The following is a 27458-nucleotide window of genomic DNA, read 5'->3' as shown; positions in this document are numbered from 1 at the left end:
AAAAAAAGGTTAGACAAAATGGCCTTTAAGATCCCATGTAAACTCTTGCACTTTATGATTCTAAGGCCATTATTTATTTGGTACAGTGATATTCTCTCAGGAGGGCGATGGGTGGGTGTTAAAGTCATTTATTATTGAATTAAGTTGCTTTCATTTTTGCTACATTGAAATCTCTCCCCACATCCATTTGTTACAATGTAGCAAAAGTTCTGTGACACTAATGAAAAAAAAGAAGAACAAAGATAATATAGGAACACATTATTAAGAGGTCGTATCTGTCTTTGTGGACACAGGAATGAGAATACGAGCTGAGTACCAGTAGTGCACAAGTGAAAGATTAAATGAAAGCCGCTGATATTTAATTTTAAATGAAATATTAATTTAATATTTAATTATGCTTTGGTTTCGAGAAAAACTGCAGCAGCAAGACAGATTGTTTGAAGAAGGGAGTAATATAAATGGTTAAGGAGACAACTGTAAAAATTAAAGATAAATTTCAAGGGTAAATCTAAATGCCACAATGGAGTAGTTATGAATATGCTCATGCTGTCTGTAATGTGTATTTAGAATATTATAGCTGAGAGCACCAGGCCATTAAGGTGCTGGGATGTCTCTAGTGAAAGAACAGTTCCTATTCTGGGGCTTCCAACGGAGACATCATTCCTTGGACTCAGCTGAAGGATGAATCCAAATTTCACAAGAGGTGAGGGCTGAGGTAACTTCCATAAAACTGCAGGATGCCAGGAGGGCCATTGGTTCAACCTGTTTCCAGATTGAGCAGGGAACAATTGTACTCAGGCCAGTTTCTGATGTTTAAATTGGGTATTTTTAACTAAAAGTAAGATTCATTTCTGAAATGGGATTTTTTTTCTCCAAGGTAAGGCTGTAACAAAAAAGGAAAGAAATGCTAAGTGGATGAGCTATTAACATTTGAGATCCAGCCTGCACATCTGTGCACTGCAGCTTTATGAAAGAAAGATACACTCACTCAGGAACCCCCACACCCCACTCTGAGGCCTGGGGGAAGACTTCTTGGGGTATGGTTTGGGGGTTTGTGAAAATCTAGGCTTCCCATTTTTCCTCCCAATTGCTGCCTATTATTGACTATTATACTGTTGATAAACACTTTTTCTCAAATGTTGAAGAGGAGCATTGAATCAAATATACTTACTTGTGCTAAAATAAAGTGTTCTAGAGAGGAACACTTTGTTGCTCAGTGTGTTTCAATGATAAAGGATGTCTTGTCTACCTCTAAATTCAACTGCATACCTTGGAAAGCACCTATTCTGTGTATACCTGGGCACAGTTGATTTCTTCTGCTCCTTTCCTCTTTCTTTTAAGACCTGCTCCCCTTCACCCCCACCTATTATGTTCACATTCTCAGGCTGCTTTGGCTTACCCTTCTGCAAAAATATGATTGGCTAACCTAGACCAAGTTATTTAGGCCAGTGCAGAAGGTCTTTCAAGAAGAATCTACATTCTACAGAAGAGAAGATGGTGCTTCACAAAGAAGTCAACCACTAAATCAGCATTCATCACTTAGCACTATGTATCCCTCCACCAAATACCCAAAACAGAAGATTTTGTTTACATTTGTATATTTTTTTGCATATGTATATAATTTCATAAGGTGAGTGTTATTCCCATTTTGGGGTTAGAAAACTGAAGCAAAGGCTAAGTAATCTGCTGGCAAGTTGAGACATAAACCCCCATGCTCTTTCTTTTTTAAACAACAACAACAAAAAAATACTGTTTTAGGCAAAAGTTTATACAGAAAATTAGGTTCTCATTTAACAATTTTTATACAGATTGTTCCATGATATTGGTTACAATTTTCACAATGTGTCAGCATTCTCATTACTTTCATTCTGTTTATTCTGTTTCTCTTGATCTAGCTTGCCTTCTCCTCCTCTTTGCTTTAGGGTAAATGTTGACCATATAGTTGTCTCCTACAGTTGATTGTTTAAGGAAATACATTACTTAGGGGTGATATTGTTTATTATATAATAAGCCAATCTATTATTAAAGGTGACCTCTAGGATTAGCTTTTGTGCCAAGTTCAAAGGGTATCTTAGGGTGATAGATTTGGGGGTTCTTCTAGTCTCTATCAGTCCAATAGATCTGGCCTTTCTTAGGAATGAGAATTTGGTTCCACATTTTTTCTCCCATTCTATCTGGCCTTCTGTTGCATGGAATGGGCAGTGGTGGTAGTCAAGCACCATTTAGTTCTTCTGTTCTCAGGTTGGAAGAGGCCATGGTTCATGGGGGCAACTATATGGACTAGTTTCTTTTTTGAGTCTTTGGTTTCCTTTGCTCCATACTAGTAGAGACCAATAGTTCTCTCTTAGATGGCCACTTGCAAGCTCTTAGGACCTCAAACACTACTCATCAAATAGGATGTAGAAGATTATCTTTATGTTATGCTAATTAACTAAGTTGTTCAACAAGACTATGTTCCTAAGCTTTTTAACCCAGTAAGCTAATCTCACAAGTTGCTTGGATAAGTCTAGGAAGTCTCTGTAACTGAACCCCCTCTGTGCTTTATTACATATGTGGATATATATGCAGTACATACAAGCATGTATATACATATGCCTGCAGATACATCTATAAATACATGTGCAAGTACTTGCATATGCCTCCTATACACATATATGCATATGTATCTACCTATGTAAGCATACACAAAATTTTTGGTTGTTAACACTGTTTTTGAAAAATTATATATGTTACAGCATTTACCAAAGTTGTCCCTTTTTATTATGTACTCCTTAGTGTCTTTATTTACCTTGGTTAAGTTGTACAGACTTCATCCATATTTTGTATTGGCTTTCCCATTACCAAAAATAACAAACCAAAAACCAAACCAAACTCACTGCTATCAAGTTGATTCCCACTCACAGTGACCCCCATTGGGTTTCCAAGGCTGTAAATCTTTATGAAACACACTGCCTCTTCTTTCTTCTGTGGAGTGGCTGGTGGGTTCAAACCACCCATCTTTAGGTTAGCACCCAAATGCCTTACAACTACAGCACCAGAGCTCCTTAAAAATGACAAGTGTCTACTATCTAGAAAGTGATTCCCCCTTCTTCCCTATCCCATCCCTGTTGTTGTTGTTGTTGTTGTTGTGCCATCGAGTCGAACCCAACTCATAGTGACCCCTCCTTGAGTTTCTGAGGGAGTATCACTACGGAAGTAGATTGCCCCATCTTCCTTCTGAGGAGCGGCTAGTGGGTTTGAACTGCCAGACTTCTGATTAGCAGTCAAGTGCCCCAGGTGCACTTTCTACGTCTGATAGCAACCTCCAAGGCTGCCTTCTGCCCTGAAGCTAAATTCTCACAAGTTTAACAACACAATGGAGTTTGCACTTCTTTGCCTTCTGTGACTTCAGTAGTTCATAAAGATGATAATTTCTGTCACTGCCAAGTCATTGAAAGCACTTCATAGGCCTACGATATAATCTATATGTCACTGAGATAATAAAACATCACCCTATTTTGCAATGCTAGGGCATAGGAAGGAATCCTCTGAGCCCCCAACCCATGCTGACTGACCAAGCCCATTTCCTGTGCACTTCCTCAGTAACAGCCAAGAGACAAGGCAATTGGCATTTGCCAAATAAAATTACCAGATGAGGTCAGAAAGATGGACTTGATGTCATTTCTTCTAGTAAGCTATACAGTGTTGGGAAGCAGTGCAGGGTGGTGGTGAAGAGTAGAACTTTGGAGTAAGACAGCTAGGGCCAAGCTCTGTCTCTTACTAGGTTAGTGACCTTAAGCAGGTAACTTTATTTCTCTTAGCATCAAAGATCACATCTATAAAATGGAGATACTAACAGAACCTTCCTCGAGAGGGAAATGGTGATCATTAAGGGAGATAATTGATGTAAAGTTCATAGGACAGGGCTTGGCCCTATGTGCTCAATAAATAACACGTGATGATTTAATTATTATTATTATCATCATCATCATTTTTTGTTGTTATCGGGAGACTTTTTAACACAAATTATGCAGAGACCCATGGGAATAATACTGAATAGCTGGGTTCATCTATCCCCATATCCATAATGAGCTACTGTCAGCTTGCAGGTCCTGTGTGGGTCTACTGAGTCAGCCACAATCAATGTAGCTGAACAACATAGAAGGATTTTCTTGATGGTTTTTCACTGCTTTTCTTTGGGTGGTACAGATTTTATAATTATACACAGAGGAAATTCCACCTCCAAATGCCATTCTCCAGACAGTCTCCACCTGTATACTCATTGCCACCTGAAGTCAAGATGGTAATACCTACAAAACTAAGAGCCATGGTCCCATTGGGTACTCCTTGTAGGATTAATTTTTCTGAACTGCCAGTTATCTGTGGAAAACTGATAGGAGAGTAGAGGGAAGATTTCCTCTCCCTCTAAGCCTAGGCTGGCACACTGTCTCTAGGTCTCAAACCAGACAGAGGAAATGGGCCTCTTTTTTTTTTTGTTGATGAACTGTATACTCATTGCTGATCTCTGGGTTGTGCAGCGCTGAGCTGCACTTTAGCAAGCCATGGTTGGAGGAAAATAGACCTGTGAAATCACATGTGTGAAGAAAACATGTTGTTTTTCCGAGCCCTGATGTTGTTTGTGCTGCACTTGGCAGCGGTAACCTAGGGGAGTTGATTACTCTATTTTGGCTCATTATACCAGGTACATTTAAATCTAATCGTCCTGGGTTCATTATGGTGGTGCCTCCTTGGATACAACAACTATCAATGGTTGGACCATGAACCATAGCATGTGAGTGGAGGGGCAGGGGTTGAAGGAAGACTGGCTTGATGGAGTCTCCCTTTGTGTCTCCTGATTTTTGCATCTTCTTCTAGAAAGGCTCTACTTAAAGGTAAGCATTTACTGTCAACGTCATGAGACAAAGTGTTTGTGAGCTGCTGTATGGAAAGGGAATTTTCTCTGTAAATTTTCACCCATATCACAATAAAAATTGAAAGGAAAAAAAAAAAGAAAGCACTTACTATTACATTCATGGTAACAAGTGACTCTATCTCAAAACAACTTTCCTATGTATGAAGAACTTTATGGGTCAGAGTTCCTGCAACAACCTCATGAGCAGGACTTAGGAGCAAACTCAATTATTTGCTTAAAATACAGATCCCCAGACCCTTGCACCCTCCACCCCAGAAGAGCATGATTCAGTATGTCTGGAATGAGGCCAAGCCTGAGTTTCATGATCAGTCAAATTAGGAAGACACTTGTAAGTAACAATATAATTAGCACCAGAGTTTTGCAGATGAAGAAAATAAGACTCAGAGAGGTTAGGTGACTTAAAGAAAGGACAAAAACTAATAAATGACACAACCAGCATAAGAATGCAGGTCTTTTGGCCCCAAGTCCAGTGTCTTCTCTTAGATTTTCATCCTGCTTAGAATGTTCATTCTGCCACCATTAAAGCTCTCTCTTTGTAGGTTGCAACTTTTCCTTTTCTTATGAAATCAACATTATTTCTTCCACCTCACTATTTGAGCTAGCTGAGCACTTTGTTTAGACCGAGCATGACCGCTGAACATTATCATTCAGTGAGGCACTGGCTGTGGGATTGGAGGAGCTGATTCTCAAAGTTCTCAGTGTGGTTCAGTGACCCACATATAGCCCTCATGGGGTCAAGCAGGCTGAGACTATAAGAGGCCTTTGTCTTCTCTGAGGGAAAATCTCATGATTCTCCAGACTAGTTGGAATTAGGACTCAGCTCTGACGTAGAGGAGTCTCATTAGCCACTGACTTTTCAGCCATTAAAATAAGATTCCCGAAACAAACAAACAAACAAGAAAACCGGTTGCCATTGAGTTGTTTCTCACTCATGGTGACCCCCCTTATGTCAGAGTACCACTGTGGTTTAAAGGGTTTCCAATGGCTGACTTCAGAAGTAGATCGGCAGGACTTTCTTTTGGTTAGCAGCCAAATGTGTTACACATTTGCACCACCCAAACCAAACCAAACTCACTGCATGGAGTTGGATCCAACTCAAAGCGATCCCTCCTTGGGTTTCTGAGGCAGTATCACTACAGAAGTAGATTGCCCAATCTTCTTTCCAAAGAGTGGCTGGTGGGTTTGAACTGCCAGCCTTCTGGTTAGCAGTCAAGTGTCTTAGGCACTATTCTAGCAGAGCTTGGACTCCCTAAGATTCCCAGCTGGTAAACCAGCTTTTCATGTTGGTGGTTGCCCATTTAGTAGGCAAAGATGAGAGACCAGCAATCTATTTGTTTGAGGTCTAGAACTCTCCACAAATGGTGTCAGCTTCTTCTCTCCTCCTGTGTTGAATATGGCCCAGTCACCTTAAGGTGGCAGTTTTTATAGAGAGAGTAATCAGCCTCCTGAGCCATCCTGGACATTGTTTATATTTCTGTTTTCTTCTCCGATTGTAAAGGGACACACTATTGAGTCTCTACATTTCTCACCCTTAACTGTCTCCCAAGGTCTTTCTCAAGGGTAGTCTTCTTGAAGAAGCATGGTTGACTCTGGTTGGAAATACTTAAAATTTTGAGTTTACTAATGTGTACTGTTTTGATATTTAAACATATGTGACTTTAATTTTTATATAATAATTTTCTTGTTTTAATTTTTAATAAAAATTACTTAACTATATTAGGAAATAATAGATATAAATAATAAAAAAGAAAAAATATTTAAAATAAAAATACCAATACCCAGAAAACATCATGATTAATGCCTTGGTATACAGAGTTCCATACCTTACTTAGATATTTTGCATAACTATTCTTTTTTCATATATATATATAAAAGCTGGAGCTTATTGTGTATAATGCTTTGGAGGGTTTTTTTTGTTTTTTGTTTTTTTTTTTTTGCTTATATCACAGTCATCTTTCATGAAAACAAATATCCATCCACAACATTACTTTTAATGTCTAAAAAGTATTCCAGTGTAAGAATATTGCATTATTTATTTAGTAAGCCCTGTAATGAACACCAAAAGTGTTTTCAATTTTGGTGGTGTTTTTTTTTTTTTTTTTGTAATGAACACCAAAAGTGTTTTCAATTTTTTTACTATTATAAACAGTGGTCCGATGAACAGCCTTCAGGTCAACTCAATTCTTTCCTAGGTATGTGTTCCTAAAAGTAGAGCACCCAATCAAAGAGTACATACAATTTTCAGTGTAGACCATCAAGGTGCCCTCCTGTAACCATTTATATTCTCACAGCACTGTGTTGGAAAGTCCCCACTTCCTTCTAATTTTGTCAGCCTGAGTATTTTCATTTGTTTAAAAACTCTTTGCCAACTTCATAGAGAAAAAAATGTTATCCAGTTGTTGCCTTAATTTGCATTTATTTGATTATTATTGTGGTTGGATTTTATTTATTTGCTTATTTATTTTATGTTTACTGCTTAGTTGTATTCTTTCCAGAATGAAGTCCTGATATTCCTCACTAGGGAGCTCTGGTGGCATAGTGCCTAAGGCATCTGACTGCTAACCAGAAAGCTGGTGACTCAAACCCACCAGCCGCTCCTCGAAAGGAAGACTGGGCAATCTACTTAAGCAGAGATACCACCTCGGAAACCCAAGGAAGGTTCCCTATGAGGCAGAACCGACTGGATGGATGGCAGTGAGGTGTTTTTTTGTTTGTTTGTTTGTTTTTGTTTTTGTTGTTGTTGTTGTTGTTGCTCCTTACTAGATTTCTATTTGGGCAATTGTCCTTTTCTTCTTAATTTGTAAACTAGCTAACATTCACTTCTTTATCCCTAGAGTATAACATGTTGGTGTTCGGTGCTGCCAAATCAATTCAGATTTTTAACAACCCTCTGTACAAAAGAATGACACACTACCCTGCCCTGTACCATTCCCACAATCCTTGCTATACTTCAGCACATCATTGTAGCCGCTGTGTCAATCCATCTCATTGAGGGTCTTCCCATTTTTCGCTGACCCTCTACTTTTACCAAGCATAGGATCCTTCTCTAGGGACTGGTCCCTTCTGACAACATGACCAAGTAGGCGAGACGAAGTCTGGCCATTCTTGCTTCTAAGGATTAACACAGTGGCTGACAAATCCCCATCAAGTGAATCCTGACTCATAGTGACCCTATAGGACAGAGTAGAACGGCCCCTAGGATTTCCAAAGCTGCAAACCTTTACAGAAGCAGACTGCCTCATCTTTCTTCCACAGAGTGGCTGGTGTGTTTGAACTGCTGACCTTTTGGTTAGCAGCAGAATGCACTAACCAATGCACCACCAGACTGACAAATAGTAGGCATAAAATATTTTTTTTTCTGAACAAATAAATGAATTTTTATATACATAAGATAACGAGTCATATATAACAAATATATTCCCAGTTTGGGTTTTTCCTTTTGATCTAATGCATGATATTTGACATGCAAAAATTTTTGTTCGATGTAATCAAATCTTTTGCTTGATGCTTTCTCTTATGATATCAAGGGTAGCAAGGTTCAAGATTATATAATTTTCAGAGCTATTATCTTTTGGAATGTCTACATTTTTAATGAAACTCATTTACTTTAAATAAATTTCAGTTTACAGTTTTTATTGTTATGTGCTGTCGAGTAGGACCCGACTCAAAGTGACCCCTCCTTGGGTTTCCAAGGCAGTATCACTCCAGAAGTAGATTGCCCTATCTTCCTTCTGAGGAGTGGCTGGTGGGTTTGAACCGCCAGCCTTCTGGTTAGCAGTCAAGTGCCTGAGGCACTATGCTACCAGAGCTCCCACAAATCTAACATATTTTTTTAAAAATGCTTAACTAGTTGCACCAATATCATCTGATAAACGTTCTATCTTTTCCACATTGACCTGAGTGAGAGGTCCCTCACCTACACTAATACTTATGCATTTACACACTTAACACATGTGAAAATTATTTACTTTCTTGTTCTCTTCAGTTGCATGACATCTCTGTAGATTCCTACAAAGCCTTGTATTCTTTTAATTACTGAAACTTAAAATAGGTTTCAATATCTGGTAGGGTGAGGTCCTCTCATTATTTGCTATTTTAGCTATTTCAACACCTTTGCTTTTCCAGGTGAACTTTTATAAAGTTTTCCCCAAACAATTTTGTTGGTATTTTCATTGGCATTGTGTTAAATTTATTCGTTAATTGACATCTTTACAATATTAAATCTTCCCACCTTTCCGCCAGCTGGAAGTATTTTATCCTTCCTCTGAACTCCCTTAGCACTTCATACCTTTTAAAAAATCACTTTCTAAACTATACCCACCCAATTTTTCAAACCTGAAACTTGAGAATCATCCCCTTCCCTCCTCTTGCCAACCATCACCCCATCCAATCAATCATCAAGTCCTGTCAATGTTACCTCCTAAATTTCATCTACTTCTTCCTGTCCCCACTACTGGCATTCTAGTCCAAGCTGCCATCATTTCTGGCTTGGACAACCACACTGGCCTCAAACTGACCTCCCAGTCTCCACCCTACTTCCAAACCATTCTCTACACTGCAGCCATAGGGATCTTTTACAGGGCAAATCAGATCATGGCATTCTTCAGCTTAAAAATATTCCAATACTTCCCCTTGGTAGTTGTTGTTATGTGCCATCGAGTCGGACCTGACTCATAGCGATCCCTTCTTGGGTTTCCGAGGTGGTATCACTATGGAAGTAGATTGCCCAACCTTCCTTCTGAGGAGTGACTGGTGGGTTTGAACCACCAGCCCTCTGGTTAGCACTCAAGTGGTAGTTGGGGTAGAGTCAAAAAAATGGGTCTTGTTGTAACCTGGCCCCTGCCCTCCCTTTCAGCTTAAACTCATGCCTCTCTTTAACTTACTCTCTCTGCCCTGTTCATAGTGGCCATCAAATACGTCTCATGCGCTTTCCCATCTCAGGGACTTTGCACATACTGTTTCCTCTGTTGGGACTGTTCTTAGCCTTCCCTGTCATGTCAGTTTAAGAAGGCTATATTCCCATGATACACAATCCTAATATCCTATACAACTCCTTTTTAGTACTCAGGACATTTGTAACTCCTTGTTCAAGCACTCTCAATGATAATAATAACAATAATATCAATAACAAATACTTTTTGGAGTAATATACATACATGGGTCCATCTCCAGCTCAAGTGTTGTACATGCAGATGTATCCTAGACCTGATTTGTACCACCTTGTGAGAGCAGGTTGTTAAATTTTTAGCAATTTTGCAAGCCAGTTGATGTTGTGTTGGTACCTGGAAATCAGCTATGATAGGAGTATTTGTGATATGGGAATCAGCTGTGAGCAGGTCACATCTTTTGGGTCTCAGTTTTCTCATCAACAAAAGAGGAAACTTGACCAGATGCTCTTCAAAGTCTCTTTATTTCTAAAATTCTTGAATTTGCATGTAACAATTATTCTTTTCATGGCTATGTGAGTTCCTATTTTGTCAAGTACTGTGTTTATAAAACCAATGACCATAGCCTCTTTTATCTGTCTGGAAAATTCTTACTTCACTTTTAAAATGTAACTCAACTGTTACCTCCTCTGTGTAGTCTTCACTGATTCCTCAGAGTTATGCAGTCCCAGCTCAGTGCTCTACATCACTTTTTGTTTTTACATCTATTATGATACTTAACCTAATTATTGTAATCTGTTGTTGTTATTGTTATGTGCCATCAAGTCAGACCCGACTCATAGCGACCCCTCCTTGGGTTTCCAAGGCAGTATCACTATGGAAGTAGATTGCCCCATCTTCCTTCCAAGGAGTGGCTGGTGGGTTTGAACCTCCAGCCTTCTGGTTAGCAATCAAGTGCTTTAGGCACTATGCTACCAGAGCTCCCAATTATTGTAATCTAGAAGGGTCCATATCCCCTTCTAGCACTGTAAGCTGCTAGAGGCATACTGATTTATTGATTTTATGCCTTGAGTATAATATCTAGTGCATGCTTGTTCAATTAATATAAGGATTACACCAAGGCCTGGGTCCTACCTTCAGAGATTCAGATTTAATTGTTCTGGGATCCCACCTAGGCATTGGTGATTTAAAGTGCAGCCAAGGTTGAGAGTCTCTGCTCTCAGAGGAAGTTTACACGTGCACACACACGTGTGCATACCTGCACATGCACATAACACCTGACCCCCAATGTCTGCAGCCACACTGAGCACAAGATCATTCTTTACTTCCATAGAGAGGTGAGGATTGGTTGTAGCATGATTTATTACTATACCTACCTATCTCCTCACAACCCAGACCTATCACCCACACAGTCAGTATCTGAGAAACCAGAGGTGCCAGAAGCCCTGTACATAAAATGTGTCCTAGAAAGAGATCCATTTTTCACCTGACTTCAGGGACAGCCCGCTTTCCTCCTTCCCTGCTGACCACTCCTCCTCAATCTCCTTCACAAGCTCCTCCTTATCTTCCTGAATCTGCATGTTGGTGTTTTCAAGGCACTGTCTTTATTTCTCCTTTCTCTAGGCACACTCCCTTCCATGGTGCTCTTGTGCATCCCCAGGCTTGAGATCCTACCTACAAGCTGATTGCTCCCAACCCAACATCCTCGTCTCCTCCCATCCAAACCCCTGGCCCATGCCTGTGCTTCCTACTTCATCTCCTCACTGCTTCCTCTACTCTAGCTGCACTGGCATTTTGCCCCTTTCCTGGATGATACTGAGCTCATTCCTTTATCAGGATCGTTCCTCTTGCCTAGAACACTCTTCCCACTGATTCACTGACTACCAGGTACTGTTCTAGTGAACATCAGTGAATAAAACAGAAAAACAGCTCTGAGCTATTCTAGGGACAGAACGGAAGTCAATGGGAATGGAACAGAGGAAGGGGAGAATGAAAGAAGTACTCAGACATAAAAGGAGGGGAGAGGGATGGGTATTTCCATGGCTGGCACCTTCACATGATTCAGGCCTCTGCTCAATGTCCTTCCTCAGAGAGAACTTCCCTGATCACTTTGTCCAAAGCACTCCCTCATTCTCTACACTGTACTTACTCTATTTGAAATTATATCACTTATCTTCTTTGTTATCTGTCTCCTCCTCTAGAAAATAAGCTATATGAAGGTATAGACTTTATCTTAATCTCTTCTATACTCCAGAGCCTAGTGCTGTGCCAGTCCATGGTAAGCATGTAATAAATACTAGTTTGAATTAATGAATAAATGAATGAAAGAATGAACAGACTATATCTCTTTGAAAGCTAGTGGTGTCAATTGTTTATAGCAATTGAAATAGAATCTTCCATAGATCCACAAAAAGGCAAACCAAGATGTACCTAGCTCAGGAAAGAAAATTCAAACACAAAATTTTAAGTAAACTTCTCTTTTTCACCTACTACTAAATGATATCTAACTAACCATTTACACTTATTGAGAATAGGAGACTGGGTCCAAATGAGAAAAGACTACATCAAAAATAAAATATTATTATTATTAAAATTTTGTAATGTGTCTGATGTTTATCTTGGTCTATGTGTTTCTTTCTCTTTATCTCTTATTTTCTCTTTGAAAGTACCCTATCCTAGAGAGGGAGAACAATGTGGAACAAAACTCAAAATCATTTGGAGAAAATAAAAGGGGGTAACCAGGTTTGCTGGTCCGATAGAGTCTAGTGGAACCACTGAAACTATGGCCCCTAGCCCATACCTGTGGCTTCCAGCCGATCAAAAGACAGGTGTATGAGTTGAACATTTACCTGAGGTAGATACACTCCTTGGAGAGAACAATCATGGGAGAAAGAAGGACTATTTATGCACAGGGAGACAGCTCAGGGGGCAGGAGTGCATGGAGGGATGGACACCGGGAAGAGGTAACTATTGGGAGAAAGTGGGAGGGGAGCTGTTGCACTGTGGTAAACTGTGGTCAATGTCATGAGACAAAGTGTATGTGAACTGCTCTATGGAAAGTGAATTTGCTCTGTAAATTTTCACCCAAATCACACACACAAAAAAAAGAAAGTACCCTATCCTAATCAATCTCCCTGCCTTCAATTGCCCTCCCACTATCTAATCTTTTTATTATTATTATTATTTATTTTTCCTAAGATAACACTTTTGGATGAGATCCTTCAATGTCTTTTTATTTCTTGTCAAACCAAGTTCAAACTACCATACAAGCCTTGAAGGTGTTTTATAAATTCCTTCCCTCCAGTGTCTATCTCATCCAGTCTGCATTCTGGTCTAAGATCTATCCTAATGCACTTGCTATCACTGTTGAACAAGCCCCTCCTCACTCCTCTGTCCTTGTGCTTATTTCATTCTTTGTGGCTTTCCACATGTGACTCTCCACAGTCAGAAAATTTGTCTCTGTTCTCTTTGCCCATCCGAATCTTCCCATCTTTAAAAATATTCTTCAGTTTCCATCTCCTCCTTGAAACCCCATCCCAACACTCTACCCCCACACTAAACTCTCTTTCTGAAACTCTTATTCCATTCTTTGGAAATAGCAAACATCCTGAACTATTTCTCCGTCTGCTCTGTGATATATTCTATATCTTCCTCCAAAAGTTTCTAATCTTCCAAATAAAGAATGTGTCTTATATGTCGCCTATACCTTCCACCTACAAAAAAGTAGTAGGCATAAAACAGACATTCAATAATAAAGTAATAGATGATCTCCACTTTCATAAACTTTTTAAATAATATGAGACACTTTGGAGCATAATTGCCATAAGTCATAAACATCTTGAATCATTTCCAAGGAGGTTTAGTTACAGCTAACAATTTTGTCTAGCTATTTATCAACTTTGATTGCTTGGACAAAAGACTATTATAGCATTATTACAGCAGAGTTAAATCTGTAAGACTTCTGAAATGAACTGCCATGACCATCTCCAAGACCATGCAGAGCTCTCTAAATGAAATGAGAGAGACTACTGCCATTGAATCAGATCCGACTCATAGCGACCACTCCTTGGGTTTTCGAGGCAGGATCACTACAGAAGTAGATTGGCCAAACTTCCTTCCGAGGAGTGGCTGGTGGGTTTGAATTACCAGCCTTCTGGTTAGCAGTCAAATGCCTTAGGCACTGCGCTACCAGAGCTCCCATCTAAATGAAATACAAATTTAGAATTGAGTCTACATTTCTCCATTCATTGTTCTATCACCCAGGTCACTCTTACCACACTAGTAGAAAGATCTAGAAAAATTAGAACGACTATAAAGTGGAGAGAATGTCTCACTGAAAACAAGGGCAAAGGTGAATCAAGAGCCAGTCTCTCTTGGCATTCTCTCACCTACCTGTGTAAATGAACCTCCCAGGGGCTCCTTTGCAGAACTGTTTGGATTTATAAGATAATGTCACTTCCACCACTCCAGGGATGTGCCGAGGAGGAGTCTGCACTCTGATGGCATGAGGAGTGATTAGCTGAGGAGTGAACAGGTGGGGGGGAAATACCTATTACACAGGTCATCACAGAGGACTTCTCCCAGGCTTCTGTCTGCTCCAAGCTAAATGGTGTGCTCACTGGGCTCCACACACACTCTGAACACCCCTTCTCCTGTGTCTCATTCTCTCTACCTCTCACTCTGGAATTTTCTCTCAACCCAACTGATCTAGGTCCTTTCCTTTCTTCTTGCTCAAGTCACTCCCTCCTCCTGGTCCCCACACCCTAGCCCTGCTATCCTTCTGAATTCCTAGACTGTTTATGATCCTATACAACTGGGCAATATGTAAACCTAACTTAGCACTGGTAATTAGCTTTCTGTAATGCATTTTTGTTGTTGTTGTTTTTCTGAGTATGAAAGTAAAACATATCCAATGTAGGAAATTTGAAAATTAAAGAAAAATATTAATATTGCATAACTCAGAGGCAACCAAATATTAATATTTGGTGCATTTCCAAATTTTTTTTATGGGTGCATGTTTTATAATTAGATACTGCATCCACAGACACTGTGGTCCTGACTTTTCCCCCAACTTAGCATAATAGTGTAAAAATTCTCCCTTTTACTATGTCATTAAAAATGTTTCAAAATATACTTTCAATAGTGGAATGATATTCCATAATTTATTTTGCCATTCTCCTATTGTCCAATATTTAGTCTATTTCTGATTTTTCACCATTACAAATAATACTACAATTAATATTTATCTCTTTGTGGGATCTGTTTTTGCATTGAATGATGACTTACATGTCTCTTATCCTGCTTCCCTGCTCATTGTAGACACTCAACAATGCTGCTGATGCTCCAGGAATTATTAGTTTTCCCAGGATCAAAATAATTTTGGGGCCATGGAAATCAGGGAAGCAAGTTGCCTCTGCCTACCTCACTCCACACAAGCATAGTCCCAAACACCACTTGGAGACCATCAAAGAAGTTATCCCCAATGATGATGACCATAGCTCCTCCTGTGGTCCAGCCTTCGCTTGGGCTAATGGCTTTGATGCAGGGGGTAGCTAAGATGACAGGAAAGAAAAAAAGTCAGGTCTGTCCTTCCATGGTTGAAGTTTGGTGTTTCTGGGATGGGCTGCTCCTGAAAGCTGTTTGTCATTCCAAAGAGTTCAAGCTGTGCTTTGTTGATTTGCCAACCCTCCCTAATTGGTTGTTGGTTTTCACCAGGCCATTAAAACCTAATGAGTTGGCCATTATGTATGAAAAAGTGAAACACTTAGCTAATTGTGCAAAAGGTGTTTTTAAAACTCTGTTGTTTTTCCCATATTTTTGTAAGTTGATCACACTGGAAATGTGTAAATCCTTTTTCTCTCTCCACCTCCTCTGCCCTAGACTACAAGATGCTAAGGTTGACAAGGCTTGTTAATAGGCTAGAGAGAAAGAGAAAACAAAATCTATCAAAGTTTAAGATTTTTTCAGTTCTATAAAGAGACAATTTCTAATCACTTTACTAACTTTTTAGGAAGGATTTTCTCCCCTTCTTCCATATGTTCAAGTTCTCTGGACTTTACATCCCAACAGGAACCCAATATGGCTTTCAGGCCATAACTAAAGTCAATCCATCACTCCATTTCCAAAGTTGACAGGGTCAAAGGTGAAGGAGAACTTTGGCAGGACTCCAAAAACATGAGCCTCCTTTGAACAGCCAGTCAATCACATCCAATCAGTCAAGAGAAAACTGGATAGGTTCCTAGTTCTGAACCCTGGGGTTTTCTTCTCCTCTTTCAGTGCCCACTGTAGGAGAATTAACACCACTCCAAATTCTTTACTGATTCAATCATTTTCTTTCAGTTCATTAATTCTTATTTAAAATGATACAAGGCACATTTTAAAGAGTAAGTTGGGTTGGGGGCTTGTATACAGCAAAACATCACACAAAAAATTATTGCCTAGTTTGGACTTTCATTCTATATTATTATGCCTTCCAATACCAGTGAGTCAGGAATTATGGAAGCAAGGAGAAGAACTAAGATGGAATGCATTTAGTTTTGTCAGTTGTCTTAATTGATATATTTTAATTTTTTAGACAACTTGAAGTTTAACAGTTACTGATATTTCTAATTACTTTAATGCACTTGGAAAACTACCCAGAGCAGACCATGATTTCTTCTTGTCCAAGCAAACAAAAATCAATTAGTGTCAGTTTCATTCTGCACATTGTTTTGTTTTGCTTACAATTTGTTTAAGGGCATATCTGACACTTATTCATACATGTCTGGCACTGTAATGTTCCTGTTTAACTAAGATGTCACAGGCCTACATATTCCTGAAACACTCGTCTAGCAAAAAGAAAAACACAGAATTGAATGGAAGAGAGAATGAGGCATGGGCACTTTGGCATGGGCTGGGTGAGGCATGGGGATTATAATAGTGCAGGCTAGAGTCAGCACTTACACCTTCATTTTTAAACCCACGTGATATTGTGCCTGTTTCCCACTCCTACTCACAGACATAAATTTGAAATTCAAACAAGGAAATTTGTAGAGAACTTCATTTATCTACCATTCTCAACTCAGACAGTCGTACCTTCCGAAGGATCAAGTCTTCTTGCTCTCCGTCCATGCTTAGAGTTGTTATGAACAAACATATTGTCAGAAACAGCCAACACATGTCCATCCACGTTCACTGTTGTTGACAACACAACCTGCATATTTAAAGAGAAGTAGAGTGGGGCAGTGAGGTTAGTTTTACATAAAGTAGTGAATGCACCAGAATTCTTTTTTGCCAGACTTCCATATGGTGAATATGATATGGAACAGAACTTGGGATAGGGTCACATTCTTGGCATCTCAATGGGCTATTCTTCTCCTGTAATTACACCAGAACTTTTTGGGAAAAGAGGCTGGCTCCCCTTTGCCATGTGTTGTCATTTATTGTGTTCAAATACTATGCCCATGTAATGAAATGGGCATTCTGGTCATCTGCCTGTTGGTTTCAGAAACCTTGTTCTCTACCAGATAACCTGGATCATTCCCAATGATCCTTGAGCAGTAGTCACCACTAGGAACAGCCTGTGTGTGTTTAGGAAGGTAAGATATAAACTCCAGCTGGAAGATCACTTTTCAAATCTCAGGAATCAGCTCTTGTCATTCTGATATGCCCTAACCCAAAGCTGGGCTTCAAGATGCTGGCTGATCACTTGCTTATAGTGTCCCTGCTCAATGGAAAGCAGGAGCAGACATGCACAGACATCACAGTTGGTGAGAATATAAGGTTTCCAGAATTCAGTTTTGAAAATGAAGGACATTTAGTATCTAACTTGAGGAAATGGAAAAGTTGGGTGTAGAATAGTAGACTAGCATGAATTTGGAAAAAAAAAAAAAAAATAGACCCGGCAACTTCTAAATTTGTAACCTTGGACAAATTAACTTTCCCAAGATAAGTTCTTTTATCTATAAAATGTAAACAGCAATACCTACCTCACAGGGCTTTTGTGAGGATAAAATGAGATGACAGATGTAAAGCATTTAGTGCAGAACCTGGTGGGTGCCAAATTCAGATGAGTTCTCATCCTATTTCCCTTGCCTCTGCCTTGTTCAACCAGTCAATAAGATGGATGACTTTACTCATTAAGACTCTCCCATATTCTAAATTCTGGATGAGGTTCTATAAAAGAGGAGTTGGGGCTAAGTACCAAAAGTTACAAGACATGACCCCTACCCTCAAAGAGCTTGTTTTCAAGCTGGAAAAACATGGTTAACACTAAATGTGGCATGCAATATGGTATCTAATTGAGTTTATCACGTGTGCTGCAGATCAGAGGTGTGTGAGAAGTTCAAAAAGGTGATCTGCAAAGGCCAAGGCAGTTAGGGAAGGTGTAGTGGGAGAGACTGAACTTGAGCAGTGCCAAGTTCCTTAATCCAGAAAGATGAGCCATCCTAGAGATACGTCTATTCTCAGCTCAAGTCAGTTATGCACAGCAATTTATTTTTGAGAAATGCACCTGTTATATGCATACTCATGCTTATGTGTAGACCTTCCGGAGAAAGGCATTGAGTAGGTACATAATGAGAAGCAGTGTTTAAAATTGGCTCTTCCTGCCTACCCCGAAATTAGATTTGTTGAAATTCTACTTGTTATTTCTCTGCCACTTCTTCCTTATTTATTATATGAAGGAATTAACCTTGGCTCAGCCTTACCTTTTGATCATATAACCATCAATACCAGTTGGTTTCCTAAGATCATAAACTGATTTGTTCTAAAACTAGCAGATTTAGTGTTGATAAAAGGTGCCTTTGGAGGTTCCTGAAACCAAAAATTGCCAATATTATAGAAAAGATAGAGAGAGTACTCCACACAAAAGAACTTTCACTGACTCACAAGTGACACTTAACCCTGACGCCTATTCCTTTCTAAAGCTGTCACACTCTCTTGGCACTGCCATTCCACTGGCACAGCCTTAAAGGATGCCAATTAGGAATACAGATGTCTTACCTCTTAATATAAAAGAAGATATATTAGATGACAATTTTAAAACTTTTTATTATGAAAATTTTCAAATAAACAGAACAGAGTAATGAACCCTCAGGTACCCATCATCCAGCTTCAATAATTGTCAGAATATTGCCATTCTCATTTCATCTGTACCACCACCTCCATCTCATCTCCTACCCAGTGATGGTGATGATAATCATCAAAGGGATTTTTTTAGGTAAAATTTACATACATAGAAAAGTACAAATCTTAGCTGCATAATTTTGACAAATGGATATATTCCCATAGCCCATACCATTATCACAATATAGAACATGCCCATCTCCCAGAAAGTTTTCCTTTGTCTCTTGCTGGCCAATCCCCAGCCCCAGGCACACAATTCTGATATTTTCATCTTAAATAGATGTTTTAGATGGCATCTTTTAATTTTTTTTTAATTTAATAGGTTTGGGAGAACCCCTAAAACATATAATTCCACAAAATATTTCATTTGTCTACATGCCCAAGGTCCCATGGACATAATATATGGGAAATTTTTCATGGATATAAGTGGGTATCATTTATTCAATTCAACAGGTATCTACTGAACACCTATTATGTGTCGGGTATCATGACCGGTCATGGGAATTCAAAGATGACCAGAAATGTGTTCCCAGTCTCTTACATGTCTTTTCCATGTTTCAATTTCTCCTTGTGAATACACTACAGATATAGTGGGATGGGGGAGCTCTGGTAGCATAGTGCCTAAGGCACTTGACTGCTAACCAGAAGGCTGGTGGTTCAAACCCACCAGCCACTCCTCAGAAAGAATATGGGGCAATCTACTTCCCTAGAGATACTGCCTTGAAACCATAGGAGGGGTCGCTATGAGTCACGTCCAACTCGATGGCACATAACAACAACATAGTGGGATGGTTCTCTGTCTTGTCACTCTATGACATAAGAATTAACTTAAAGAAATCCAGATTATCATTAAGAAAGTTATGATCAATATAATTGCTCATAATTCAGAGATGCAGCTTGTCTACCTCTGGGTCTGTTTTCATTGTGTACATGTTAACATACTGTTAACATGTACACATGGCTGGGAAAAGTCCATCCAAAAAGTTGCTATTATGTGTGGCAACCATAAGACAACAGACATCCATCACTTTTCACAAGCTCATCAAGGCATAGGTTCTTATCACAGGGATCTCAACACAGCCCAAAATCACATCTTAGTGAACGGGAGAGGCTGTGCTTCACAGTCACAGGGTTGAAACAAATGTACAGGCTGAAAGCATCCCCTCTGTACATGCTTGCTGTTGTTGTTGTTGTTGGGTGCTGTCGAGTCGGCTCTAACTCATAGCGACCCTATGTATAACAGAACGAAACACTGCCTGATCAGGCTCACATATAGGAAAATAATAGGAGAAGGGGCAGAAGAAAACATGGCGTAGCGAGTGGATTTTTCAAAGACACAGCTGTCATCTCTGGAGAAAAAATGAGCCAGCATTTCAAACTTTAATTGTGAATGAGCTGGACTAGGCACACAGAGGAGAACCCTTGCCCTGTCTGAGGATTATGTGGATGTAAAGAGTGTTCTCTTTGAGACCACTTTAATTCATTCCACAAGGTTCTTGTCATACTGTACGTTAATATTCCTCATGCATTCCTGTCACAAAATACGAGGCTTTCATGAGCCAGTTGATTTCATCATTGTCCATTTGGGTGGAGTGAGACTTAGTTCCAAAGTGAACATTTCCCGAATGACATACCCTGATCGTTCAGATGCACTTCATTATTTTCTATTAACAATGGAAATAAATTTTAATCTCTTGCTGGCTAGCACTGGCCTCTCATGACAGCAAGGGAATTAACCTGAATTATTTCAGTGTCTGCAAAATTTATTGCAAGATTTTAAATTATGTCCAAATGTGTATGTGTGTGCATGCACGTATGTGTGTGTATGTATACGTATATATGCACACACATACATCCATGGCAAGTTCCAGTTTTTAATATTTCAAATATCTTAAACTGTGAGGTACCTAGAGCAGCCTAATTAAAATGAATTTGCAACATGTTAAGAGTTTAATTCCACAACATGAAATTAAATAGATTTGGTTGTTGTTCTTATCTACTGAGATACATACTTACACACATATAAATTTGCTCTACTTGTAGAAGAATGAGCTGCATTATGGAGGTGTAGATACATTTGGTACATTCAAAGTTTCAAATTTAACTTCCTTCACTGCTTTCTGATGACCGATGACAACATTGATATTATTCTACTCAGAGAAGTTAAAATTTCTGAATGTTTTAAGACTAAAGGAAGTGGAATGTGCATTCCAGCATCGTCTCACTCCCAGGCCTTCCCCTTCCACAAGCCAACTTCTTTCCCCTAGTGAGTATTTCCTGGGTCACGAAGGCTGACCCTTTCCATCTGGAATCAATCAGTCAACTCCTGACAACTTCCTGAAACACCTCACTCCATTTCCTGTTCTCTCCCCCTTCTCTCTTTCCCCCTGGTTTGCTTCACTCTTCAAAACTGCAGGCCACAGCAGCTTAATGTTAGAGGGTCAGACACAGTTAGACTCCAAAACACTACACAAGGACACCTTTGACCTTCAAAAATCTTTACATCTTAGCTAAACAAATCAAGGTCAACATTTCTTACCATTACCTTGTTAACTATTTGTATGCATCTTTTCCAATGATCTTCTGATCATATAACCATCAATACCAGTTGGTTGCCTAAGATCATAAACTGATTTGTTTTAAAACTAGCAGATTTAGTGTTGATAAAAGGTGCCTTTGGAGGTTCCTGAAACCAAAAATTGCCAGTATTATAGCAAAGATAGGGAGAGTACTCCACACAAAAGAACTTTCACTGACTAATAAGTGACACTTAACCCTGACGCCTATTCCTTTCTAAAGCTGTCACACTCTCCTGGCACTGCCATTCTGCTGGCACAGCCCTAAAGGATGCCAATTAGGAATACAGATGTCCATAATTTGTGAGGGATGGACACCCAGTTTTTGCTGCTGACACTGGTGACAGCTTTCATTTCTTTCTCATAGTTGGTGCATCTGTATTTCAGCTCAAAGCTCAAATAGAAAAGCCTGCAGATCTAAAAACTAAGCCATGCAGATGATAACCAATCCCACTGCCATCAAGTCAATTCTGATTCACAGGGACCCTGTCGAACAGAGTAGAACTGCCACAAAAGGTTTCCATGGCTATAAATCTTTATGGAAGTAGAATGCCTCACCCTTTCTCCCACGGATGGGCTGGTGGGTTCGAACCAATGACCTTTTGGTTAGCAGCTGCATGCCTTACCCACTGCACCACCAGAGCTCTTCTCAAATGATACATTTCAATTCAGCACAAAATCAACCATGAATTATGTTCCTGCAAATATTGTTTATGATGTGGTACCTCTAAGCCAATGTTCCAAGAAATAGAAGTAGGGATCAATTGAAATGGCTTGTATTTTTTAAGTGAAAGTGCTTTTCACTTTTTACCATTCCTTATTTTGCTTTGATGTGATCTCTGATTTTTGGTGAGGCCAAATCCATAAACATAGTCCAAATAGGGAATGACAAGAGTAGATTCAATTTTGAAACATCTAATCATATGGGAGCTCTTGTAGCATAGTGCCTAAGGCACTTGACTGCTAATCAGAAGGCTGGTGGTTCAAACCCACCAGGCACTCCTCGGAAGGAAGATGGGGCAATCTACTTCTGTAGTGATACTGCCCCAGAAACCCAAGGAGGGGTTGCTATGAGTCGGGTCTGACTCGACGGCACATAACAACAACAACAACCATACAGCAGTTGTGTTGATTTTAGTTGAACTGATGTTACAGAAATAGAAACATAATAAAAAGTTTGTATCTCCCTTGAAAAAATGTAAAAAAGTTTTAAGAATAAAATCTACAAATATGTTAGCAATCTGCTAAAAGTCCTCCAGAAAACCAATTGGCTTTCTCAAATTATATTTTTCTTCTCATTACTCAAAAGTTCTCCCACGTCCCTTACTCTAATAATTTATACAAAGCAGGAGCTGAGTTGTAAAGAGCTCTTTCCTGCCCATAAAAGACCACTGTGGGAGTTACTCTCTAGGTGGACACATCCGTTAATCTGCCTGTACAACTAATTTTCAACGGAGAAACTGCTTCTTTAGGTATAAGAGTAGTGTCATGAGACACAGGGTCTTTTACCATACCGACTTATTCCCATTCTTGGGTTATTTTTAAGCCTCATTCTGAAATGTCCTTGGCTTTTTGGAACATTATACTTTTGTTTTTGCCAATTCTTTTTAATATTGATTCTACTGAAAGCTCTAACTGTATGATTTAGTTGAGTTATGTAAATCAGAAGAATGGCCAGCTTGAACCTTACTCCCATCAAGCCTTTCTCAGCTCATACCCAGGTGTTCCTCCAAAGACCCTAAATTTCACACAAGAAGGGTGAAAGAAAAAGAGAAGTCAAAATGAAAAATGTGTGGAATGACTGAATGATCTGCTCTTTTGAAGCAGACGACAATTCCAATGTCTGTATTCACTAGAGAATAATTATACTGGTTAAAAACCTCCCCATATGGATCAGAGTTCTTGCTTTGAAAACACACCAAGTTCTACCATTAGTCAGACAGAGTTCCCCTCCATTTCAAAGAGGGTCAGGGACCTTATAGCTGAATGTGGGGCCTTCAGTAGTTTAATCTCAGTAAAGCTGCAACACGTAGCATTTATAACTCATTCAATGTTGAAGACTCTGATATCTACTTATGAACATGCATATACCATACTAAATGAAAATGGTCTTGAAGATTTCTGCTATTTTGCCAAGTATGGAAAAAAAAAATTCTTTATGACATTTTACATCTGGAAATGGAATTAAATTCATCATGTGCTTTTCCCTTATAACTGTTCAGTTGCTATATATGTTATTTCAGCTTTCCCAAAGCATAACTGTAATGTGGGATTTTATTTTCCACCTGTGGAAGAAGGAAAGGGACACAGAGACCATTAAAAGGATAGGGAAAATCAAGCAGACTTCTGGTTATGGTCATCAACCAAGATTGGAGTCCACATGTGAGAAGAAATAGTATGGTGGTGTTTTTATATACTGGCTAATTCTCATAATCAATGAGGTAAGTCTGATGTAACAATTTTGTCTATGCTTCCATTAACCAGGGTTTCAAACCAGTTCATTCCAGTTTAACCCCCTACAGAGAATTTGCATTTCCACCCCAGATATACTGAATCAGAATCTACATTTTAACAGCATATTTGGGTTGGAAATACAAATTCTTAGCAGGGTGTTGAACCAGAATGATCTGGTTTGAAGCCTAGTAAGATAGCTTCACTTTCCAGGAAGTTCTGCAACTGATTGTTCAAGAATGTGCTCAGGGTAGGTTTTCATGCCCAAATTGGAGTCTTCTGAAATATTTTAGTATTTAGGTTTCATTTCAACCTCATTGAAATATAACATATCCTTTCCCCAATGTTATTTAGGTAACTATCTGTGTGTACTTGGCCCCTTTTTCTACCACAAAGAACTCAAAACACATTTCCTACATGGATTGGCCAAATTTCTCATCACTATGTTTTTTGCCCCCATGTGAGACAATAAAAGTCAGGGTGAGGGCAGCAGCAGGTTACACTATCAAACAGAAATGCTTGATATAACCCACAGAATACCCTCCCCAACCTCAGAGCATCAGACTGCGTGAGAGAACCTCAGACCCTCAGAAGAAGTGTGTATGTGTGTGTGTGTATGTGCACACATGTATATTTTTTCCCATGACTCCAAATAGATCATTATTATTTCTTAACTTGAAATATCTGGTCTTTTTTACCACCAGATAATGGACTCACCTGTTGATCAGAAAGGCCATAAGTCAAGTGATTTTCATTATGTGCTTTAACCTGCTGCTCAGTAGTACAGCAAATTTCAAATGGAGGATGAGATCACAAAGCAGCTGGGGTAGCTCTTGAACCCAACAATTTGAACTGAAGAAACCTGAAGGCAGCTGGAGTTGTATTAAATTTTTACCATTTGGAGTTAATTTAAACTCTCGTTTCCCTCTTAAACTGGTGTGAGAGAAACATTCAACATTTTTTATTTAAGGAAAATAGATGGTGGTGCCATTAAAAAGTTTTATATAAGAGCTGGGGTTTAAAAAAAAAAAAATCATAAGGGGTTGGATGGATCTTGGCCCTGTTCCAAGACATGAGTAGCCCTGCCCTTTGCTCTTGCATCGTTTAGTAAAACAGCCTAATGGCCATCACCCAGCTGTGTGGACTAGGTGTCTTTGTCATATACATTCATTTCCCCATCATTCTTGTATTGCATCCAGCATGTTGCAATAACAGGCACTAGGCCACCAGGCACTAGACCTCTCACATTATCAAACTTCCCTGTTGACGTCAATCCTTACATGGCCTCCCTTCCTTTCTTCATTCTGCTCAAGCAGATCTTTGTGTCTCCAGTTTCCTTCTTCTTCACCACGGTGCATTTCTTCTCACCCTCTCAAAGTCTGACACACTTCAAAGGTATGTCCTCACAACTCTCTGACCCTTCCCCTCATTCCCTTCAAATCTTCAAGACTCCATCCTACTGAGCCCATATGGGCAACTAGAATCAACTCAGCACTTTCCCAATTTGGCTCTGAAATGACTTTTCTTCTACTAGAAATGTATTATGTCTTCCAGTACATACTGGCATTCTATCTCTTGAATAAAAAGATAGCAAGACCTGTTTATGTACCTCAATTTTCTTCCTGGCTAAGAATATAAATTAAAAATTATTATTATGGTAGAACTGAGGCTTACTTAATTTAGAAAGGGAGTAATTTAGGGGGTCAATTAGGAATATTCAAGAGTCACTCAGATTCAGCAAGTGGCAGAAAGAATCTTTATCATAATTACAAGGAAGCTTCACACGTGAATGTTAGAGTTCATTGAAAGTGATTTGGGGTTGGAGACATGTCAAGTCAACTGCTAGCAATTCCAGAATTATCTAACACAAAAACTCACACTAATCATATGACAGGAAATGTCCCAACACTCTGCAGTGCTCATTTCTTTCTAAAAGGATCCTTTTAAGGTGGGGGGGGGAGGGGGAGAATGGCATACAGACCTCTGAATTTCTCAAAAACAAGTAAATAATGTATTGATATTAGAGTGCTACTATAGATGATGGTGTGGAGAACTTTGAAAACTATTCGGAATAGCATCCAGCCTTGCTATTATTATAATGATGAACATTATTTAATTCCTATTCCTATATTATACATACTTGAGTATCATTCATACTTGACCAAATCCCTGAGTTACAGCAATCATCACAAAGATAATTTGCACCATGCCGGGCCCCTCTGTTTCTGGACAAGTCACTTAAAGACCCCAGAAGCAGACTTGAATTATATAAACCACTTATTTACTTTGTGTATCTCCCAATTAGGATGTAAGCTCCTCAAGGACAGGAACTTTTGTCTGTTTGGATCACTGATGTATCTCCAGTACCTAGGATAGTGCCTAGAACATGGGATCTGCTCCATAATATTTGTTGGGTGAATGAAAAAATGAATGATTGCACCTGTGTTTTCAGTATGATTTGGAGTGGACTTATCTGTAGGCATCTCTGGTAGCATAGGCCTAAGGCACTTGACTGCTAACCAGAAGGCTGGCGGTTCAAACCCACCAGCCACTCCTCAGAAGGAAGATGGGGCAATCTACTTCTGTAGTGATACTGCCTCAGAAACCCAAGGAGGGGTCGCTATGAGTCAGGTCTGACTCAACGGCACATAACAACAACAACAACTATCTGTGGGCATAAATATGAGTGTGACTGGCAACAATAAGCATATATAAAAAATGAGTGTGATTGACAGCAATATGCCCTGATTGTTGTCAACTTCTACTGCGTTTTAGAATTTGAATGTGGAAAATGATAGTGTGCCTGTCTTTTCTTCCTGGCTTGATTTTCTTCTGGGGCTTTACAACTGCCTACTTTTCACCTACAGTGTAGAGAAATAAAGAATGGGGTTCATTGCGTCCTAACAAGCCTATCAGCTGAAGCTAGATATAAACGTCTTTTCCTTCCCTTCTTTGAGTTGTTAATCTGAGTGTTCCATCTAATTGTTTTCAAGGAGGGCAGAAGCGATTTTCTGCATGCATGGTCCATGGATTTAGATACCTTGGGAGCCCTGGAAATCTTTCGTTTTCCCTTCCTTCCTTCCTTCCTTCTTCCTTCCACTGTCTTAAAAAAATATATAATAACAATTTATTGTGCTTTATGGAGTGTCTGGTATTGTGCTAAAACTTTTAAAAATGTACAAAACATCATACCAATTACCCTCAAGCAGCTCACTCTCTACTGGAGAGACCAACAATAGTTGCAATACATTGTGATGAATGCCACAGAAGAGGTTTGTGGAGAATGCTATGTTGGCACAGAAGAGGGAGCCAACAGTCCTGCCTAGAAGAGTCAGATAATGCCTGACAAAGGCAGTCAGGTTTAGTCTTGATGCATGAATAGGAGTCACAAGTTGGAGAGAGATGAAGCGTTCTCAGGCAGAGAGACAAAATGTGGAAGAGTTCTAAGATGTAATATAGAAACATAGGGGTGCCTGGTGAGTAGTGAACATATGAAGACATCAGAAGATGGGCATGGCAGAAGAGTTG

The 27458-nt window shown here is 39.4% G+C and overlaps 1 protein-coding gene across 1 annotated transcript in view; it reads right to left on the bottom strand.

Moving 5' to 3' along the window:
• EBF2 (EBF transcription factor 2) overlaps positions 1-27458 on the bottom strand; it is a 219852-nt gene that overhangs the window by 35075 nt on the left and 157319 nt on the right. The window contains exons 8-10 of the mRNA XM_007938755.2: positions 16873-16990; positions 15220-15350; positions 14191-14317 (exon numbers count right to left, since the gene is read on the bottom strand). Of these exons, the coding sequence (XP_007936946.1) occupies positions 14191-14317; positions 15220-15350; positions 16873-16990 (376 nt within the window). The remainder of the gene's footprint in view (positions 1-14190; positions 14318-15219; positions 15351-16872; positions 16991-27458) is intronic.

This window comes from Orycteropus afer, unplaced genomic scaffold (genome assembly GCF_000298275.1).
Source record: "Orycteropus afer afer isolate SDZICR_OR568_19922 unplaced genomic scaffold, OryAfe1.0 scaffold00053, whole genome shotgun sequence".
Lineage (NCBI taxonomy): Eukaryota > Metazoa > Chordata > Mammalia > Tubulidentata > Orycteropodidae > Orycteropus > Orycteropus afer.
Note: the sequence above shows the minus strand (reverse complement) of the source record. Positions and strands in the feature narration are given on the sequence as shown.